The 20,975-nt window shown below is 38.3% G+C and overlaps 1 protein-coding gene across 7 annotated transcripts in view; it reads left to right on the top strand.

Moving 5' to 3' along the window:
* The window catches only part of ARHGAP24 (Rho GTPase activating protein 24), a 499,880-nt gene that overhangs the window by 417,306 nt on the left and 61,599 nt on the right, over positions 1-20,975 (top strand). For 5 of the 7 annotated variants that reach the window (XM_064368848.1, XM_064368895.1, XM_064368882.1 and 2 more), the window contains one exon: positions 6,653-6,775. In XM_064368848.1, coding sequence (XP_064224918.1) covers positions 6,653-6,775 — 123 coding nt within the window. Of the gene's footprint in view, positions 1-6,256; positions 6,514-6,652; positions 6,776-13,320; positions 14,589-20,975 lie in introns of those variants that run through there. The other 2 variants (XM_064368887.1, XM_064368871.1) reach the window with 2 other exon arrangements.

Here is a 20,975-nt window from a genome sequence, read left to right on the forward strand (position 1 = left end):
ATATCTTTAGAAATCTATATAATTGTTTCAGTCACATCTTTAGTAATGAGTCTATATCTCCACAAAGAATTACGTAAAAAGTTTTTCTAAATCCTACCCCACCCCTTGCTATTAAAATGAGAAATGAAGATCTAGATTCATAGATAAAATTCACAGATGGGATTTTGTATCTGTGATTGGCAGTCTAAATGAGTTTAAGGTCAGACATGTAGCACCATTGGCAGAGATAAAGCATCAAATGAAAAGTCAGGGTATAATGGCCAGTTGTGTGTGCCATTCTTTTTCCTCTGCTTTCAGGCAGAAACACACTGTAGCGGCTGCCACTCACTCTAATTACTAGGCCTGGAGTGACACAGCAGGCTATTGCTCTCTGAATTGCTAAACATCCTTCAGGCAAAGACAATAATTATAATATTCTGATTTCAAAGTGATAATATTTTGCACTCGATACTGTGGCATAAGTGGATCAGAATACAAAATTAATTTTTAGAACTGCACCATGCCAAATGAAGCATGTTTTTATTTTGCCATTTAGTTATTTTTGCCACTTCTATGTCATACAGCTATGTATATGCATATTAAGGTATGGTGTATTTACATGTGCAGTATGTAATTTTAATGTACATTGGTATGCATATATGTATCAAAGAAAGATAACACTTAGAATATCATTGTTGCTATTGACTAATTGTTCTCAAACACTTATTAGATGTAATATCTCTGGGATGGATATAATGTAATATGTACTTTTTGCTTAGGTAAGCGTGAGAGACAATTAAATGACATAAATTTAATATTTACAACATTTCTACTTTAGTGCTAGTATTTTTGTGTACTTTATTTTGTTGAATTCTCACAAAAGTTGACTAAGTATGTATAATTATTTCTAAAGCATGATTAAGATGACTGAGTTTCAGACTCCTTCCTTATGCCATACACAAAAATCAACTCAAGATGGAGTAAAGACTTAAATGTAAATCTCAAAACTATAAAAATCCTGGAAGATAAACTAGGCAATACCGTTCACGACATAGGCACAGGCAAAGATTTCATGATGAAAATGCCAAAAGCAATTGCAAGAAAAGCAAATATTGACAAATGGGATCTAATTAAACCAGAGAACTTCTGCACAGCAAAAGAAACTACCAACAGAGTGAACAGACAGCCTACAGATTGGGAGAAAATTTTTGCAATCTACCCATCTGATAAAGCTCTAATATCCTGCATTTTTGAGGAACTTAAATTCGCAAAAGAAAAACAACCCTATTAAAAAGTGGACAAAGGGCATGAACAGACACTTTTCAAAAGAAGACATACACATGGCAAACAATCATGAAAAAACGCACAACATCACTGATCATTAGAGAAATGCAAATCAACACCACAATAAGATACCACCTCACACCAGTCAGAATGGTTATTATTAAAAAGTTGAAAGAAAATAATAACCAATGCCGGCAAGGTTGTGGAGCAACAGGAACACTTATAAATTGTTGGTGGGAATATAAATTAGTTTAACCATGTGGAAGGCAGTGTGTCGATTCCTCAAAGACCTAAAGACAGAAATACTCTCTGATCGAGCAATTCCATTATTGGGTATATACCCAAAAGAATATACATCATTCTATTATAAAGATACATGCACACATATGTTCATTTCAACATTATTCACAATAGCAAAGACATGGAATCAACCCAAATGCCCATCAAATGACAGACTGGATATAGAAGATGTGTTACATGTACACCATGGAACACTATGTAGCCATAAAAAATATAGAACAAGACCATGTGCTTTGCAGGGACATGAAAGGAGCTGGAGGCCATTATCCTTGGCAAACTAACACAGGAACAGAAAACCAAATACTCTGTGATCTCACTTATAAGTAGGAGCTAAATAATGAGAACACATGGGCATATAGAGGGGAACAACACACACTGGGGCCTATTGGAGGGTGGAGAGTGAAAGGGGGGAGAAAATCAGGAAAAATAATGGATACTAGGCTTAATACCTGAGTGCCGAAATAATCTTTACAACAAATCCCCATGACACAAGTTTATGTAACAAATCTGCACATATATCCCTGAACTTAAAGTTTCTTTAAAAAACAAAACAAAGAGAGATCCAAGATGGCTGATCACTAGCAGCTCAGGATTGTAGCTCCCAGAGAAAACGCACAGAATGAGAGGACGCCACACTTTCAGACGAACTTTTGTTACCCACGGACCGGAAGATTCCCAGCGGAGGAGCCCCACAGGTCACCAGGGTGACTCTTGTGGCCGGCGTCGTGGTTTTGCCGGCGCCCCGGCATGGTGCTTCTTGGTGCAGAGTAAATGGGACTGATCGATGTTTGGAGCTCTGGGAAGGCAGAGTTGCCCATTTACCTGATTGAAGAAGTGACTCAGGAGGGAAGCCAGACTGGAGATTCCCGGGCAGAAAAGCACCACGAATCTTGATGCCACTGTTTTGGCTGGCACAGTGGGTTGCTCAGATTTTGGTGCTGGGAATCAACAAGTTGGATGTCCACTCAGAGACCTAATTTGAAAGTAGTCAATTACAAAGACAACAGGTGGATGAACTCACAATGAAGGGAAGAAACCAGTCTAAAAAGGCTGAGAATACCCAAGATCAGAATGCCTCTCCTTCTACAGGTGATCACAGTTCCTCATCAACAAGAGAACAAGGCCTGATGGAGAACGAGTGCATTCCATTAACAGATTTAGGCTTCAGAAAGTGGATAATAAGGAACTTTAGTGAACTAAAAGAACATGTTCTAGCCCAATGTAAAGAAACTAAGAACCTTGAAAAAAGGTCTGACGAAATCCTAACGAGAATGGACAATTTAGAGAGGAATATAAGTGAATTAATGGAACTGAAGAATACAATACAAGAAGTCCATGAAGTATGCACAGGTTTTAATAGTCGAATTGATCAAGCAGAAGAAAGGATATCAGAGGTCGAAGACCAACTTAATGAAATGAAATGAGAAGACAAGATTAGAGAAGAAAGAGTAAAAAGGAATGAGCAAAGTCTCCAAGAAATATGGGACTATGTGAAAAGACCTAATTTACAATTGATAGGTATACCTGAATGTCATGAAGAGAATGAATCCAAGTTGGAAAATATTCTTCAGGATATTATTCAGGAAAGCTTTCCTAATCTAGTAAGGCAGGACAATACTCAACTCCAGCTAATCCAGAGAACACCACAAAGATATTTCTCAAGTAGAGCAACTCCAAGACACATAATCGCTAGATTCACTACGGTTGAAATAAAGGAGAAAATTCTAAGGGCAGCTAGAGAGAAAGGTCACGTTACCCATAAAGGGAAGCCTATCAGACTCACAGCAGACCTCTCACCAGAAACCCTACAAACTAGAAGGGAGTGGGGGTCAATATTCAATATCCTCAAAGAAAAGAATTTTCAACCCAGAATCTCATATCCCGCCAAACTAAGCTTTATAAGCGAAGGAAAAAGAAAATTTTTCACGAACAAGCAAGCACTCAATGATTTCATCACCACCAGGCCTGCTTTACAAGAGCTGCTGAAGGAAGCACTACAAACAGAAAGGAACAACCAGTATCAGTCATTCTAAAAACTTACCAAAACATAAAGAGTATCTCTATAATGAAGAATCTACATCAACTAATGGGCAAAATAGCCAGCTAGCATTAAATGACAATATTGAACTCACAAATAATAATATTAATTTTAAATTTAAATGGATTAAATGCCCCAGTCAAAGACACAGACAGGTAAATTGAATAAAAAGTCAAAACCCATCAGTACGCTGTATCCAGATCTATTTCATAAGCAACGACATACAAAGACTCAAAACAAAGGGATGGAGGAAGATTCACCAATTAAATGGAGAGCAAAAAAATAAAAAAAGAAGAAAAAAAACAGGAGTTGTAACTTTCATCTCTCACAAAATAGACTTTAATAGTAACAAAGACTAAAAGAAACAAAGAAGGACATTACATAATGGTAAAAGGATCAATGCAACAACAGGAGTTAATGATTATAAATATATATGCACCCAATACAGGAGCACCCAGATACATAAGACAAGTTCTTAATGACTTATAAAGAAACCTGGACTCCCGCACGATAATAGCGGGAGATTTTGACACCACATTGTTAATATTCGACAGATCAACGACATAGAAAATTAATAGGGACATCTATGATTTGAACTTAAACCTGGAATAAGTAAACTTAATGAATATTTATAGAATTCTCCACCCCAAGTCCACAGAACATACATTTTTCTCAGTATCACATTACACCTATTTTGAAAGTGACCACATAATTGGAAAATTGGAAGTAAATCACTCTTCAGCATTTGCATAGCATTTCACAGACTTAAATGAAATATTGGTTGGCTGTTTGTTTGTTATTTTCTTCCCTTATTCCTTCCTGTCTCTGTTGTTAAGCACAATTATCAGCATAAAAGAGGTTTTTAATACCTATTTTTAGTTTGCATTCCTGGGCAATAGAGCAAGAATCCTGTTCTCTCTCCCCCTTTTTCTTTCTCTTTCTTTCTTTCTCTCAAAAAAAAAAAAAAAAAAAAAAGGATTACTGAGTTTCCAGAAATTAAATAATTCCCTGGAAGTCAAATAGCTAATAGATAAAACTGTGATTCGAGCTGGGTTTTCTTTGACTCCTGAGTCAATGCTTTTTCATATACAAGTTGTTTAAAGCAGGGGTCACCAACCCCTGGGTCACACAGCAGGAGGTAAGCAAAGGGCAAGTGAGCATTACTGCCTAAGCTCCCCCTCCTGTCAAATCAGCGGCAGCATTAGATTCTCATAGAAGCACCTGCGAGGGATCTAGATTACTTGTTCCTTATGAGAATCTAACTAACACCTGATGATCTAAGGTGGAACAGTTTCATTATGAAACCATCACTACCACCACCCCATTTGTGGAAAAATCGTCTTCCACAAAACTGGGTACCGGGTGCCAAAAGGGTTGGGGACCACTGGTTTACAGTGATGATCGACCTAGAGTGGAACTAGACGTGTAAAAGAATCACTGTTTCCCTAGCAATGAGATGTTCACTGTAATATGAGGAGGCTAGTTTTGTTTATTCAAAAGATTTGTCAACATTAGGAAACCTATTTGATACAGTTTTTGAGCCCTTCCTCTGTTCTCATTTAGTTGTATTAAAATGTGATGCACCAATACTGATTGTTCAACTGGTTGACTTAAAGATGCACCTCTGACTTTTCACCTGAATCAAAAATTTACATTATGCTAGAATAGCTGTCCTTCTCAACCTAGAGCATTCATATAGAATTTAGAGGTCACAAACTCTAACGCCTGTAACTTTCAGAACTATGTGTGAACCAGATTGAGTGTGAAATAATAGAGTGTGGTGCCTTTGTAAACAGGAGCCTGCAAACTCATTATGAAAGAATTTAGATCCACTTACAAACAAATGAACAGACAGCATCTTAACCAAACAAAATACTCAGATATGAATTAATTCAACCCAAGTCATCAAGTGTACAACATTGCATGAAAATTAAATGTTGATAGATATTTGAGTACCTTAGAAGCTGATATAATATTAACATATTATCAGAATCCAGTTAAATACTATTCTATTTCTTTAATTATTCCTTCTGTGAGCAATACTGTTTTCAAAGATGGTGAAGGAGTGGAGGCTCCAATACTTGTCTTCAGCAATACTCCTTTAAACATAAAAGGTATAATGAAACCGTGCCTCAAGACCTGTTTCAAGGTCAAATATCGTTATCCCTGTTTTGTAAGCGGGAAAATTAAATCACTGGGGAATCTTAAATGCGCTATAAAACCCTTCTAAGAAATTAAATTACATGCTTTGGAAGTCTAGCACTTCAAAGTTGATCTTAGATATTATAAAGGTTTTAAAGTGCATGAGTTGTTCTTTGGGGGAAAATCCTGAAGGAACCATCAAGGTTTTGCACAGAGGCACTGCCAGGGTTTCCTAAAGCTCACCTGCAGGTGCGAGAGCCAGCAGGGGTGTTGATCTGGCCTTTGTGGTTGACCAGGCATGTCTTCTTCTTCCCTGCCTCCTCTTTGTTTGCCCTCCTGAAGTTGTGATTTGGGAGGATGAGGTTTCTCTTCCAGAACAGAGGCATAGAGCAGGACCTCTGGGTCAAAGGCATTGCATGTGACTCTTTACTCTTACCCGTAACTCCGATATCCAATCACAAAGTCCTGGTGGCCTCCGTGTGTGTGCACTATGCAGTGCTCAGACTGCTCCACGCTTGCTTGAAAGGAAAGACCAAGCTCTGTGGACCACTTTTCCACCCTTTCTGTGTTTCATTTTGTTTTTGCTATTTCTCCGTATTCAGCAGCTTCGAGTGAATAGTTTGGATTATGAATTGATGCAGGCCTATGGGTTGTTGCTAGGACAAAAAACCCAGGCTTTGTTTATAAAATGACATTTGTTCTCCAGCTTGCTCCTGAAAATATGAGAGCCTCTCCTTTTTAAATTTTTTTCTTCCCACTCAGAAACCATGGTAAATATTTCAATTCCTTCGGTAGAACCTAGTGCGGGCTGTATTAGGCGCAGTGTCTGTTTCAGGGGATCCTCTGGAGGCTGATGATGAGGAATCTCTGGATGCAACTTCAGCTGCATATGTTACTGTGTTTTCACAGGAGGCGATCGAGATCGGATGACAGCAAATCATGAGAGCTACCTCCTCATGGCAAGCACCCAGAATGATATGGAAGACTGGGTGAAGTCCATCCGCCGAGTCATATGGGGACCTTTTGGAGGAGGTGAGTGTTCCTTTAAAATCATGGGAAAACAGAAAGGTAGACCAAACCTGTTCATCTTTTTCCCCCAGCTAGTGTTATTCTTAGCTCCTGAATTCCAGTGGGTGAATGTTAAAATAAATTGCAAATTGTTCAATATTATTGTTAGAAATATATCTTTGTAAATCCTACAGGTTTAATTTAGATCATGTATCATTAATATGAACCTTCTTCTGTGAATATGTTGAATTATAAAAATGGGTGTTTTTTTTTTGGTTTTGGATTTTTCCATATTACTAACAATCTGCAGTTATGGGACTCATACTGTAAAAGTAGATTAGTTAAGAATATCTAGATATGAAGTCAGAAATTTATGACTAGTGGGTTTGGAAGATATCCCAGCCCCCAAATGCTCAATTGTATCAAAGAGGAATTCCAAAACTTTTGATAATGATCTGATGATTATTGGAGTGAAAAACATGCTTTCGATCAGGTAAGTGTTTGTAAATTTGAAAGTGAGTTTTTAAAAGGTTTTAGTCAACACAGTGTTGAGAATGCACCATACGAAGAATGAGCTAAAAAGGTGCTATGAATAGAGCTAAACAAAGGAAGAAAACATAAAAGATGTGATCTTGGTGTACCAAAAAATAGAAAATAGAATTATATAAACGGAAAAATTATTTAACAAAAATGAGCAAATGGAACAAAAAAATAAAAGCACAAAATTATTTATCTAGAACCACAATATATTTCCAAGAACATAATGCCTAATTTTTATATAGTGATGTAGTTAAAAATAAGTTGTATCATGTCAAATTCACACTATAAACAATTACAGTCCTTATATGTATTTTCCATTCTTCTGTATATCATCAACACCCTGAACTGAGAAAGCGATTTTGTTTTTCTCTAAACATATCAGATGCTTCTTAGGCTGACTGACCATTTTATATTTTAGAATAACTTAAAAGCTTAGTTTTAAAAGTTGGTAAATTAAAGTTAAAATAGTAGAGATTTATTGAAAACATGATATTTTGCTAGATTAATGGCACATGTTTGTAAAGTGTCTATGTTTTAGAAGTATCTTCTGTTAGGGAGGGGGAAGGTTCGTAACCAGGATGACCATTCATTCCAGTTTGCTCAGTAAGAGCAGTTTACAACTTTTGTCCCAGGCTAATTATTGATTGTGCTACCTTTCACTCCCATGGTGTTCTAGTTTGGATGACAACACATACAGTTACCTTGTTCATAACCCCAAATAGCTAGCAAGTAACTGTAAAATTTGAAAAGACCTCACCGGCTGAGATCCCCACTCTAGTACCTTAGCAGAGGATTCCTCGTAGTTATGCGGTAAGGAGTTATTTCTCCTTTATCCATGGTTTCTGTTACCACTGGTCAACTGCAGTCTAAAAGTATTAAATGGGTAATTCCAGAAATAAACAATTCATAAGATTTAAGTTGCACATTGTTTTTGGTAGCATGATGAAATCTCACACTGTCTTTCATGGGATGTGAATTGTCCAACTGTCCAAATGTTCATGCTGCACACACTACCGTCTACTCATTAGTAGCCATCTGGTGATCAGATCGACTGTCACGGTATCACAGTGCTTGTGTTCCAGAAAGACTTGTTTTACTTAACAATTGCCCCAAAGTGCAAGAGCAGTGATGCTGGAAATTTGGATATGCCAAAGAGAAGTCATAAAATGTTTCACTTATGTGAAAAGGTAAAACATTCCTGATTTAAGGGGGAAAAAAAAGTTGCATGCTACAGTTGCTAAGAGCTATAGTACAATGAAATACCTTGAAAGAAAGACCACGTTCACATAACTTTTATTGTAGTATATTGCTATAATTATTAGTTATTATTGTTAAACTCTTACTATGCCTAATTCATAAATTAAACTTTACCATAGGTATGTATGTATAGGAAAAATATAGTATATAAAGGGATCAGTACTGTCTCAGATTTCAGGTATCCAATGGAGATTTTTATCCCCTATGAATAAGGAGTGGCTACTGTACATGAGAGACACATACCCATCTAGTAATGTTTGTTAGCACTTCCAGGGTGAAGAGTTTGTGGGGAGCCTGAGGATGAATCTTTTCACAGCTCCTGTTGTCTCTAAACTCTCTCTTCTCTCCTGTATCATCAGATTTCTGGGGTTCATGAGTTTAGACGAATCCTTAATGTCTACTGAAGAATACATTTTTGTTGAGGGATTATTTCTATCAAGTGTTGGTTATTTTCCTCCCTTTCTCCTCTTCCATCTGTGACTTCAAAAAAAAAAAAAGAAAAGAAAAAGAATGAGATCCAGTCAACTTCTCCAAATAAATGGCCACAGGCAGTCACATCAGCCCAGAAATCTCATAAATAATTCCAGTGGTACTGAGAGAGCTGCATATGTGAATCTCAAAATTCATGAACCTGGAAGTGACATTCCAATTATTGATTAGTCTATATACTTTATTATATGAGTTGTACTTCAGGGATTTTGCAAATGCTCAATTCAAATTTACATTTAAAGAGATATATTTTATCATATGGCACTCATAATAGAAACAATTCTTCAAAAAATAAATCTTCTCCTGCCCTCTTTGTTTAATAGGAATGTTATGAGATTGCAAGGTAAGTTTTTAAAGTACCATTTAATTTGTAAGAAATCCTTTGTGATTTCTCTGAATATCAGAGTTTGCTAAAGTTAATACAGAATACAAAACAAAATAGAATGTCAGTACTGAATGTCAGCCATAATCTTGGGTTTCAGATGATCGTATTAATCTAAGGTGTCAAATGTTCCTATTAATATTAATAAATTCTGTGATTATTGATTGAATTTTAAAGACATCTTATAAATTTTAGTTTTAAACAATGAGTTATATGACTGAAAACCCTTTTACTTATTTTACGCTGTGTATTAAGTTTCCACTTAACATTTTCAATGAAATGTTAAATTAAAGTTAATGTTAAATTAAATTAACTTTTCTACAGATTTGCAATATTTTAGAAACACTGTTTTAATTCAACCTCGCATTTTGTGAATTAAGTCTTTAAGATCCAAAGAGGATGAAAAACTTGCCAAGTGTCACACTGTGAGGAGCAGAAGTAGGAAGAAAACCCATGTGTTCCTCCTGCTTTATAGCAAAATAGTGTGGCCTGTTACTTCTACTGTGGTAGTAAAAAGCTCACAATTATAAGTCCATGCCTTATTGGCAGTATATTCTTCAGTCTATGAAAAATAATAAAAGTTTTTAAATGTACGATAATTAGAATTAATATAGTTTTATGAGTCCTTCAAAAATACTGGAATTGATACCATAGAAGATTTAAAAAAAAAAAATCCAAAACAACCCAAATGTCCATCAACAGATGAATGAATAAACAGAATGTGATGTATCCTTAGAATGGATTATTATTAAGCCATAAAAAGAAATGAAGTACTGATATATGCAACACCATGAATGAAGCTTGAAAACGTTGTGCTAAGTGAAAGAAGCCAATCACACACACAAAAAACACTTTTTATGATGCCATTCATATGAAAGTATAGAATAGGGAAATCTACAGAGACAGAAAATAGATTAGTGGTTGCTTAGAGCTGGGATGGGTGGATGAGGGGATAGAAGAGAGATAGCCAAAAGATACAGGGTTTATTTTATTTTATTATTTCTTTCTTTTTTTTGAGACAGAGTCTCTCTCTGTTGCCCAGGCATAGAATAGGGAAATCTACAGAGACAGAAACTAGATTAGTGGTTGCTTAGAGCTGGGATGGGGGGATGAGGGGATAGGAGAGAGATAGCCAAAAGATACAGGGTTTATTTTATTTTATTATTTCTTTCTCTTTTTTGAGACAGTCTCTCCCTGTCGCCCAGGCTGGAGTGGCACAATCTCAGCTCGCTGCAACCTCCACCTCCTGGGTTCAAGCAATTCTCCTGCCTCAGCCTCCCAAGTAGCTGGGACTACAGGTGTAAGCCACCACGCCAGGCTAATTTTTTGTATTTTTAGTAGAGATGGGGTTTCACCATGTTAACCAGGATGGTCTCAATCTCCTGACCTCATGATCTGCCCACCTCAGATACAGGCTTTATTTTTAAGATGAAAATATTCTAGAATTAACTGTGATGATGGTTGCATGTATCTGTGAATATACTAAAAACCATTGAATTGTACATTTTAAATTGGGGAATTCTATGGCATGGGAATTATATCTCAATAAAGTTATTAAAAATTCTGAATTGTCATAATCACCCTTCATAAGAGAATTCACTTTCCTTTCCTGTCTTAGTTATGGAACCCAGCCCTGTTAATCCTAAATAAAAAGCACTTGATTAGATGGTATCTGTAAACACATTTAGAAGAGAAGGTGACATATCACTCTGATTTATCAATCACAGTTTACCACTTTTGAATATATTTTAAATGTATCTATTGCAAAGGGAGCACTTCATTGTGGCAGTTTCATAAATTTTTTAAAAAGCTAAAGTTTTTCATGAGGCACTTAAGCTTATCTTTAGTCAGGTTGCACATATATGCAAAATATTTCCTCTTTGCCGTTACAATAATAGACATTAGATTAAAATATAGGAGACACCTGAAGAGCTTGTCAAGTTCTTCAGTCTCCTAGAAATTAAAAACTATTAAGTGGAAATTATAAAATGTAGGATTTTGGAATTATAGGCCTTTCCTTTGTATTCAAGTGAATTTATAAAATATTCGTATGGGACAGGGAACCAAGAGAAATGTGAAAAACAGACATTCCTTTTTAACTCTCTAACCTGATAACAAAGTTCAGTATTGACTCTAGATAACTCAGCTTTGTGCTACCTGCTGAAAACACCCATGCACAGTTGCTCCTCTAGTAATAATACTAACTGAGAGGCATATGGTTTCTGCAGGAAAGTCAAATTCAGAAATTTAAATGTCAAACATTTATTTAGCCTTGGGAAGATTTAATTTTCTTTCCTTCCTTCCCTCCCTTCCTTCCTTCCTTCCTTCCTTCCTCCTTCCCTTCCTCCTTCCCTCCCTCCTTCCTTCCTGCCCGTCTCCCTTCCTCCCTTCTTCCTCCCTTCCCTCCCTTCCTTCCTCCCTTCCTCCTCCATTCCCTCCCTTCCTTCCTTCCTCCCTTCCTCCCTTCCTCCCTTCCCTCCTTCCCTCCCTTCCTTTCTTGTTTATTTTTATATTGGGTTCCTTTTCTATTGTTTTTGAGGCAATATTTATGAAAGGATCTAGCCTAGAATCTGAGATCTGAGGAGAGTGATAATTCATTAATAGGTTTTTTTTTTGTTTTTTTTTTTGAGATAAGAGTCTCCCTCTTATCTCTGGCTGGAGTGCAATGGCGCCATCTCAGCTTACTGCAACATCTGCCTTCCAGGTTCCAGTTATTCTCCTGCCTCAGCCTCCCAAGTAGTTGAGATTACAGGTGCCTGCCACCAGGCCCAGCTAATTTTTTTGTATTTTTAGTAGAAATGAGATTTCACCATGTTGGCTAGGGTGGTCTCAAACTCCTGACCTCAGGTGATTCACCCGCCTCAGCCTCTCAAAGTGCTGGGATTACAGGCATGAGCCACTGCGTCCGACCCAATAGTTCTTTTAGTTCTGAGTGCTTAGCCTGATGTTAGCTACTGCCAACATCAGGTCTTTCCTGTACATTTCTGCCTCCTAATGAAAAGAGTTGATTAAGGGGCCCAGCCAGGCAGTATGAATACTATTTGTGAATAATCCTTACGATGAACAATTGGCATGTAGGCAAACAGAGGTTAATTAAGGGGCAACGTGGTCTTGTCGTAGACACAACTGTGCAATCTTGGATATGTAGTGTTACTTCCCTTCCCTTTGGTTTTACGCACTTCTGAAATAAGAACATTAGAAGAAAAAAAATGCTTTCACTTCCCAGCTCCAAAATCCTGTGAATGCAGGAGTTCCCTGCAGAGCAGTACTCAGGTCAGTGGATTTTTCTGTTGGCTAAGGTGCTTGCAAGGACAGCATTGTCTCTGCCTTGGTGGTGCTAAGTTATACTTTGTGGTTCTTTATTTTCTTAGCAGCATGCTGTGACCCAGAAGGTAAAAATACCATTTGAACCACAGGGCAGAACTGACTAATAATAATCCTTTCAATGACAAAAGATTACCTACATGAGCATGCTAGTCAGAGTAATGATATTTTTAATGGAAGGGCCTTTTTAACACTCCTCATGGTCTTGTAAAGCTTCTGGCAAATGGCTGGTAAGGAACACAGAGGCCTTGGGGGTCATTTGGGGTTAAGGCACTGGCATTCCAAATCAGTTCATGGAACAGCCAGGTGGATGAATGATTAACCTAGCAAATAAATTGTTCAGTGAGTAGGACTGAAAAGCTTGATGGACGTGGGGGCTGGGGTGCAGAGTGTACGTGCAAGAGCATGGAGAATGTTGAAAACAGAATTGGTTTGCAAATCATAGCTGGAGAAACACAGATGTGTGTGTAAATACACACACACACATATGTGTTTATGTGTTTGCATTTATATCCACAGACTCTTTGCCACTAAATTTTAAATATTTTTCTGTTTTACGGACACACACACACACAAATAAATATGTTTTCAGGGTATGCATGTTAAATCAGTGCTCACAAATGAATTCAATTACAAATGATTTGGAAGAAGCATAACTTGTGTGGGAAGAATAAATGCAGGTATGAAGAGGCAAAAAGTTTACCCCCTGGGTTTGGTCTGGTGCCCTGTGATTTCTGGAGAGGCCGAGCCGGCCAGCTGTAAAAATGCTACGCAAGACAAGAGCTGTGAAGTCAACACAAAGTCAAAAGCAAAAGAAAGGGGTTCACACCGCAGTGTGGCAGGCATTCTCCCTCCTCCCCTCATCCTGTTGTGACTGCACCTGCTGCATGTGACCGGCGGGCACTGGAGGCAGCCGCAACCACAGCCTTGCCAGTTCCTTCTCAGCTCTCATTGAGAAAAGGGGAGATGGAGCAGGAGGAGAGGGAGGAGACACTCCCTGCAAAGCTGCCTCCCCCGAAGATCGAAGGAGCCTCCTGGAATGGGCATTCGACTGTTCTGATGTGGTGATTCCCCCCGGGAGTTTGAAGACAGAAGGGAAAAGGGAGAAGCCTGCAGAGAGCATCAAAGGATGAGGGGTGCTATAAAAGGAGCAGGGGAGTCCTTTGAAAGAAATCCATCATGCACTGAAATGCTTTCTGGAGAAGGTGCCATTATTTTCCTCCCCTCTTGCTCAGATGAAAGGAGCCAGCAAGGACAGTCCTGAAATATTCCTCAGGGGCCTTTTTGTCATTGTTCCTCTTTGCTTTTGCACAGGGCTATTTGCTGACCTTTCCAGAGGAATCTCAGTCCAGCTGAGAAGACAGTTCTTAATAAAAACAAAAAAAAAATACAAAAACCAATTCCTGCTGTCTGAATGGGAATGGTAGCTCGCTTGCTGCAGTTCTTTTCCTGTGGCATTTTGGAATGTCTGCAGAAACTAAAAAAAAAAAAACAAAAACCTTAAAAACTCTCTGGATTAGGCAAGAGAAAAGGAAGTTTTTTACCAAAAAGGAGTAAATGAGAGGTGGTAACTTATTCCTAAGCCAGGACCTGGATGATCAAAACCTTCGAGTTCTAGGAATCAGCACTTCAAAAATAATAAATAAACAAGCATGAGGAGTGGCTGCAGGGTTTCGCTCAGAGGCAGGTTTTAAAGGAAGCCAAAACCGGGTTCAGAACTTCGGGCCTGTATGATGCCTGAAGACCGGAATTCTGGGGGATGCCCCGCTGGTGCCTTAGCCTCAACTCCTTTCATCCCTAAAACTACATACAGAAGAATCAAACGGTGTTTTAGTTTTCGGAAAGGTAGGTAGATTATATGTTCGTGTCCTTTTTATAATTCTAAATAATATTCTCTTAGGCTTCAAGGTCTGTTTATGCTCAGATAAAGTGGGAATTTGGAAACCAAGAGCTTAGGACTCTGCAAGAGTGATTTGTGTGTATCCTCGCTTGTCCATACTTATTTTCTGAGGCTCATTTAAATCTGTTTATTATTTTCTGTGAATAGGTGGGGTAGGTGGGGCTTAAAGAATAGTGATCCTATGGGAATCACCTTGACTGGCAGGGGACTAAGCAAGCTGGGCTGACTGTCGTCAGAGGAGGGGCCAGAGCGATCTCGAGCCCTTCCCAGACCCAAATCAAGCAGCCATGCTCTGACCCCTCAAAACAGGGCCCTCGCAAATCTCTGTGCTGTATTCCTGTCACCTTGGTTTTGATTCTGGCTGTCTGTGCTTGCCTCACCTCCCATGTTGAGAAAAATTTGATAATCGAATTATCTGTGCTGACCCATTTTCAGGAGGCTTTCAACCGTATTGATGAATATTTGCTGAGAGTAGGAGTCACCTTGACTTTTCAAATATATCACAGGGTGGCACTGGAAGAGGGCAAAGATAAGAACTATCAGGAACAGGGGTGACAACATAGAACAACTTACGATCGATAAAAGAAACTAAGACATTTCTGAGTTGACTTATTTTGGGGGAGTTAGAGAATACAAAATAGGTAAAATAAAATGTTTTCAGAAAAGGTTTATGGATCAAAATATTTTAAAATGCCTTTTTGCTTTAAAATGAGGATAATTAAGTGGAATGGCTGTTTAAATAGAAACTGGGTAATTATAATGTTAATGTCATATACAGTAAGCTAATAATTTAGTCAGGTGCTGAGTTGAATGACATCTAGGGTTTTTTTCTCCCACACGTCTTTTTTTTGATTTGTCATCTATTAATTAATCTTCCCTACTTAGTAACTAACAAAAAATTAAAATAAAAATAAGAAAAATCAAAATTACAAAAAATATTGGAAACCTTTTTTTTTAAGAACATCATTGTTTCTGCAGAGTGCTTCCATAGCTAAGACGACTTGGTAACAATCACCGTTATATATTATCAGCAAAGAATTCAGGTGTTAATTTATATTCCTATCTCATCCACAAAGATAATTAGAGATGCATGTGTCATATTTTTTAGGATTGCATCATTGATAGAAAAATTAACAATGACAGAAATTTTTAAAGGCTCAGAGACTAATTGCTAAAGGGATAGTTTTTTTCTCTTCTAGTTTCCCAGCCCATTAGAAACTAAATTGGCTCTATCCAAACACAACTTTTCAGGGTTACTGCTGTTCATTTGTAACATTAGATGTTTGGAGGATTATTGATATATCTTTAAAGGAGATATGTATATATATATCACCTTTACCACTTTCCCGTCTCCCATAGAATCCCTGTGAACAGTCTACTGTTCCCGATGCCTTCCTCCCTTTCTCCTTAAATACCAACAGGGGAAGGCAGTGCCTGGGAAGAACATTCCCATGAACTGGCAAATGGCAACCACTGGGTAGGGCATAGCTTCCATCTATCCTCTCCTGGGGGCCTATTTTTAAACTGCTGTCATTTTCTCTGCAAAGCCTTCGTAATTTGGGGAATGTCCAGCATTTGAACCAGGATGAAGAGTTTTTTTTATTTACAAAGCTGTATTCTGCTTTCTGTCAAAAGGAGAAAGGAAAAGAGGTGCAGGAAGTATTCAGCAGTTTTATGTTTCCTTTCCATTCTCTGGAGCCCGCTGCATCCCAAGCTCTCTTTCAAGGGCTGCGTGCCCACAGTTCTGCAGTGAGGCCCTGGGAGCACAGGCACTCAGCTGCTGCAGCCCCAACCCAACCTGCCACCACCTTGCTCCTGCCGCACTCATCACTCAGAGCAGCAGCAGCAGCAGCATGACGCACAGAGGCTTTACATCTTTATTGAAGGTCTGGCCTTGAAAAGAATACTCGCCTCTCAATTCTGGGTTCCTAAAACCATGCCACCTTAAGAAGAGTGTGTTCTTTTGCGCTTTATTTAATCTCCTGGGTACTCAAGTGTTTCAAGAAGTGGCCTGGGTTTCTGTATTCCTCTCCCAAGCCTGTCTGAAAGCATCAGCTTAAGTCATTTTAAGGAATGCAATAAAGAGAATGTGTGAAGCCAGGAAAAAATGCCCAGAGGTTAAAAAAAAAATGTTGATGTGGCTACTTTTCCTGATCCACATGTAAAACGTATTTTTTTTCTTTCTTTTTTTTTTTTACTGTTGTCAAAAGTAGGCCAACAGCGGAGGAGACATGCTGCATTTCTAGCGGTTTTAGAAATGCTGTCAGGATAAATTGTGGAGTTGAGTAAAAGTTTCCAGAGGCCTGGTTACATCAGAGCTTGCGTGCTGTGCAAGCTGAAACTCACCTCTCAGAGCACCTTTCTCTTCCAGATCTCTTCTGTCCTTTGTTGCCCTTTTCATCTCTCGTTCTTTGTTTGGGTATTAATTAAGATCACTGAAAATGTTTTCTCAGTGGCTTGAAAAATCCAGGAACCAAGAAACATCTATTAGGCAGAAAGCTGGGGATTGTGGTGCTTTGGATTTATGTTCTGTTGAGATAAATATTATAAGTGAATGTTTTTACCCTGTTGATTTTAAAACTACAATTTTTCTTTACCTCTATAATATGAACATTAGCAGTATAACTGATCCTTTGATTTCCTGGGAGTGCATAACACTGGGATCTGAGCACTTGGTTCTAGTCATCAGAGGCTGGATTCCTTGATTATTTTGATCCCAGGATGCAAAATTAGATTTTTAAAGTCTGACCCTGTCTTGTTTTTTTTTTGTTTGTTTGTTTGTTTATGAACTGCTCCTTTCTTGGAGATAAGTTATCATCAGGTCCTCAGTGGCTTTTCCTACACGAAAACCACTTAGTGATCATGCACCATTGCTTCTTCTTTATATCCTTCCAGCTCCATTTCCATTCCCATCACCTTAGCTCTCTGTGCCTTTATTGCTCCATGTATGCAACTTACTTTAACCTAAGTAGTGGCTTTCCAAGACTGCATTCATCCTCACCTCTGTGCACCCCCAGCACTATTCACAAATTCCTACAACACACAAGTCATCCTGTGAAGCATTTCCCTATCTGTATTTCTAAAACAGTGCTGTCAACAACCTTCCACAGCTTAGAAGATTTTTTCTCTCTCTCTGAGACAGAGTCTTGCTCTATCATCTAGGCTGGAGTGCAGCGGCACAATCTCAGCTCACTACAACCTCCGCCTTTCAGCTTTAAGCAATTCTTCTGCCTCAGCCTCCCAAGTAGCTGGAATTACAGGCACACACCACCACACCCAGCTAATTTTTCTATTTTTAGTAGAGACAGGGTTTCACCATGTTTGCCAGGCTGGTCTTGAACTCCTGACCTCAAGTGATCTGCCCACCTAAAAGATTTTTATGATCCCCTGTTGCTCACAGGAGAAAGTCCTATTTGAAGTAATTATAAAGGCCCTCCAACAAATTCGAACATTCCCTGGAGTATAAGCCCCCTAATTCCCCAGACTGTTTCACTCCTTCTCCTAAACACGTCTTACACCACTTGTTCATTTTTCTTCACTTTGTTCCCTCTGCTAGGATGCTTTCTTCTCCATTATATATCCCAACTTTATGCTCTCTTTAAGGCATCATTGGCTCTCATTTCTTCAGCAAGCTTTCTCTGTTTACCAAGTATATGCTCCTAACTCTATAGCTCTTATGTTTTATTTATTTATTTATTTTGAGATGGAATCTCATTCTGTCACCGAGGCTGGAGTTCAGTGGTGCAATATCAGTTCACTGCAACTTCCACCTCCAGAGTTCAAGCAATTCTCCTGCCTCCCAAGTAGCTGGGATTACAGGTGCCCACCACCACACCCAGCTAATTTTTGTATTTTTTGTTAGAGATGGGGCTTATCATGTTGACCAGGCTGGTCTTAAACTCCTGACCTCAAGTGATCCTCCCACCTCGGCCTCCTAAAGTGCTAGGATTATAGGTGCAAGCCACCACACACAGCCTATAGCTCTTATACTTTACATATGCTGATTCTTGGCCACTGTAGCCTCATAGCCACCTTGAGGTGCTTTATACATGTTCATAGTATAAAGGCTTGCACACACACACACACACACACACACACACACACACACAATTATTTCTTTCCAAAGTGGGAGAATGGCAATAGGTCTGTTTAATGAGGGATTCAAGATTGATTACAAACTGGTGAGGTACAGTGTTACAATCTATCTATTCACAGGAGTCGATAGGCAATAGAATGTCTTTACAGTGGTGGTGGACAAGACCAACATCCTGTTTAAAATTTGTTGTATGTTGTATATGTTGTAATCACCATGAAAATGGATTTGTCCAATAAGATATCACTCTCCAAATCTATATAATTTTAAATTCTGTATAAATGAATAGCTCATTAATTCATATATCAATGTTTTATGGAGCCTCTACCAAGTGATACTGGGAATGAGAAGGTAAACAAACAGGTTGTCTCAAATCTGTGAGTTCACAGACTCCTTGGGAATAATGAAACATTAACTACCTACTCTGTGATAAGCACTACACCAAATTATCTATTAAGTTGTAGGTGCCCATGAACAAAAGGCTGACCACGGGATCCTGTGGAAACCCAGTGATTTGGTCTTTGGAAGTTACAAAAAAAAATTTTTTCTCCCATGTGATACTAAGATAATAGTGAGAATGCCTCAGAAAAATTATGTTTAAATCGAATTAACATAGCATAGTGAAAAAGAAAGACTTTTAGAATCATATGGAACTGTGTTTGTATCCCAAATCTGCCACTTTCTAGATGCGTGATCTCAGACAGGTCACCTATCACTTTCTAATCTGTTTCCCCGTTTGTAGAAAAGGGACCCCCTTGCAGAATGTCCATGAATGACAAATAAAGAAATACATGCATTTTAATTAGATCTCATTTGTCTATCTTGACTTTTATTGCCATTGCTTTTGCTGTTTTAGGTGGACTCAGGGAGAGGAGCATCACACACTGGGGGCAGTTGGGGCGGGTAGGGGAGAGAGCGGGGGATGGGAAGGGAGGGCAGGGTGGGGAGGGCTAACATGGGGAGAAATGCCAGATATAGTATGTACCTAAAATAAAATAAATTAATTAAAAAAAAAAAAAGAAATACATGCAAAGTGCCTGCCTTGGAACCTGGTGTCTGTAATTACTCCACTGGTCAAGACCTAGTCCACTGGGTTGCTATGTTCACCTTATAACACTTTCTTGACCTTTCCTAGCCTTTATTTTTCTCCCTCCTTCCCCACTCTCATTGTGAAAAGAGCGAAGGTTCTACCAACATTCACTGGTTATGATAAACCCTGAGCTCCTTGGAGTAAAGATTTTCTACCTATATAAGATTTTGTGGCTATTTAGAAAGCTGATGATAGAGTGAAGTAAGCTTTGCCTGGCTTTGTTTCTTAGTTCTGTACTAAAACAGATGTATTTTACTTTGATTTGACCATTTTCTGTGGTAAATGTTCATTTTAATGGAAAATTATTACCATCCTGGTGATACCAGGATTTATCCTGCTAGCAGAGTTGCAGTAAGCAGAGGGTAAGTCAAGGCAAATTCCCACTGTGGCTGAGCATGTGATCTACTGACAAGAAGGATAAGGAACTCAAAATTAATGGCACGGCCCAATTTTACATTTCAGTTTCATTTTACATTAGAATTATTCATTTACTTTCTATACTTGGTGAGGTAAAGTGCTTCATTTTACACTGGAATTATTCACTTATTTTCTGTAATTGGGGAGGTAAAATGTTTTGTTTCTATGCATGCATTTATTGCATAAGTGTTTATGGAACATCTGTCTGTCACTCATCTTGATAAGTTTCAGGGACATAAACAAAAAGCCTTGACTATGGTAAAATGGAATTCATGCTTTGGAGTCCTTTCCACCTGGTACAAATCCCAGTATGGTCCTTGTGTCTGTGACACCTTGCGTAAACCTCTCCAAAGCTAATAGGATAGACATATAGTATGTAGCTGCTTTCTAATATTTATAATAATAATAATAAATGTAAAACAATTATTTCATTATCATAAATGTAAAAATAAAATCGTCTTTTGACTAGTCCAACACAGGTTAGGCATCTAAATAAATAATTCCCAAGAAAAATGATAAGGAATAAAGAAATATATCAAGCTTTGGGTCTAGGGTAGGGGATGGGGGAACAGAATGTCAGCAGAGATGTGACACAGGACATATATGAGTTGACTTTTATAGGATAAGGTTTCCTACGCTGACCTTCAAAGGCAGGACATACCTTCTAAAAGGAGGTATAAAAACATGACAAGTCATGTTTTATTTAGGAATCAATACATAGTTCAGCATAGT

This window comes from Aotus nancymaae, unplaced genomic scaffold (genome assembly GCF_030222135.1).
Source record: "Aotus nancymaae isolate 86718 unplaced genomic scaffold, 86718_ANA_hifiasm-v0.15.2.pri h1tg000006l, whole genome shotgun sequence".
Classification (NCBI taxonomy): domain Eukaryota; kingdom Metazoa; phylum Chordata; class Mammalia; order Primates; family Aotidae; genus Aotus; species Aotus nancymaae.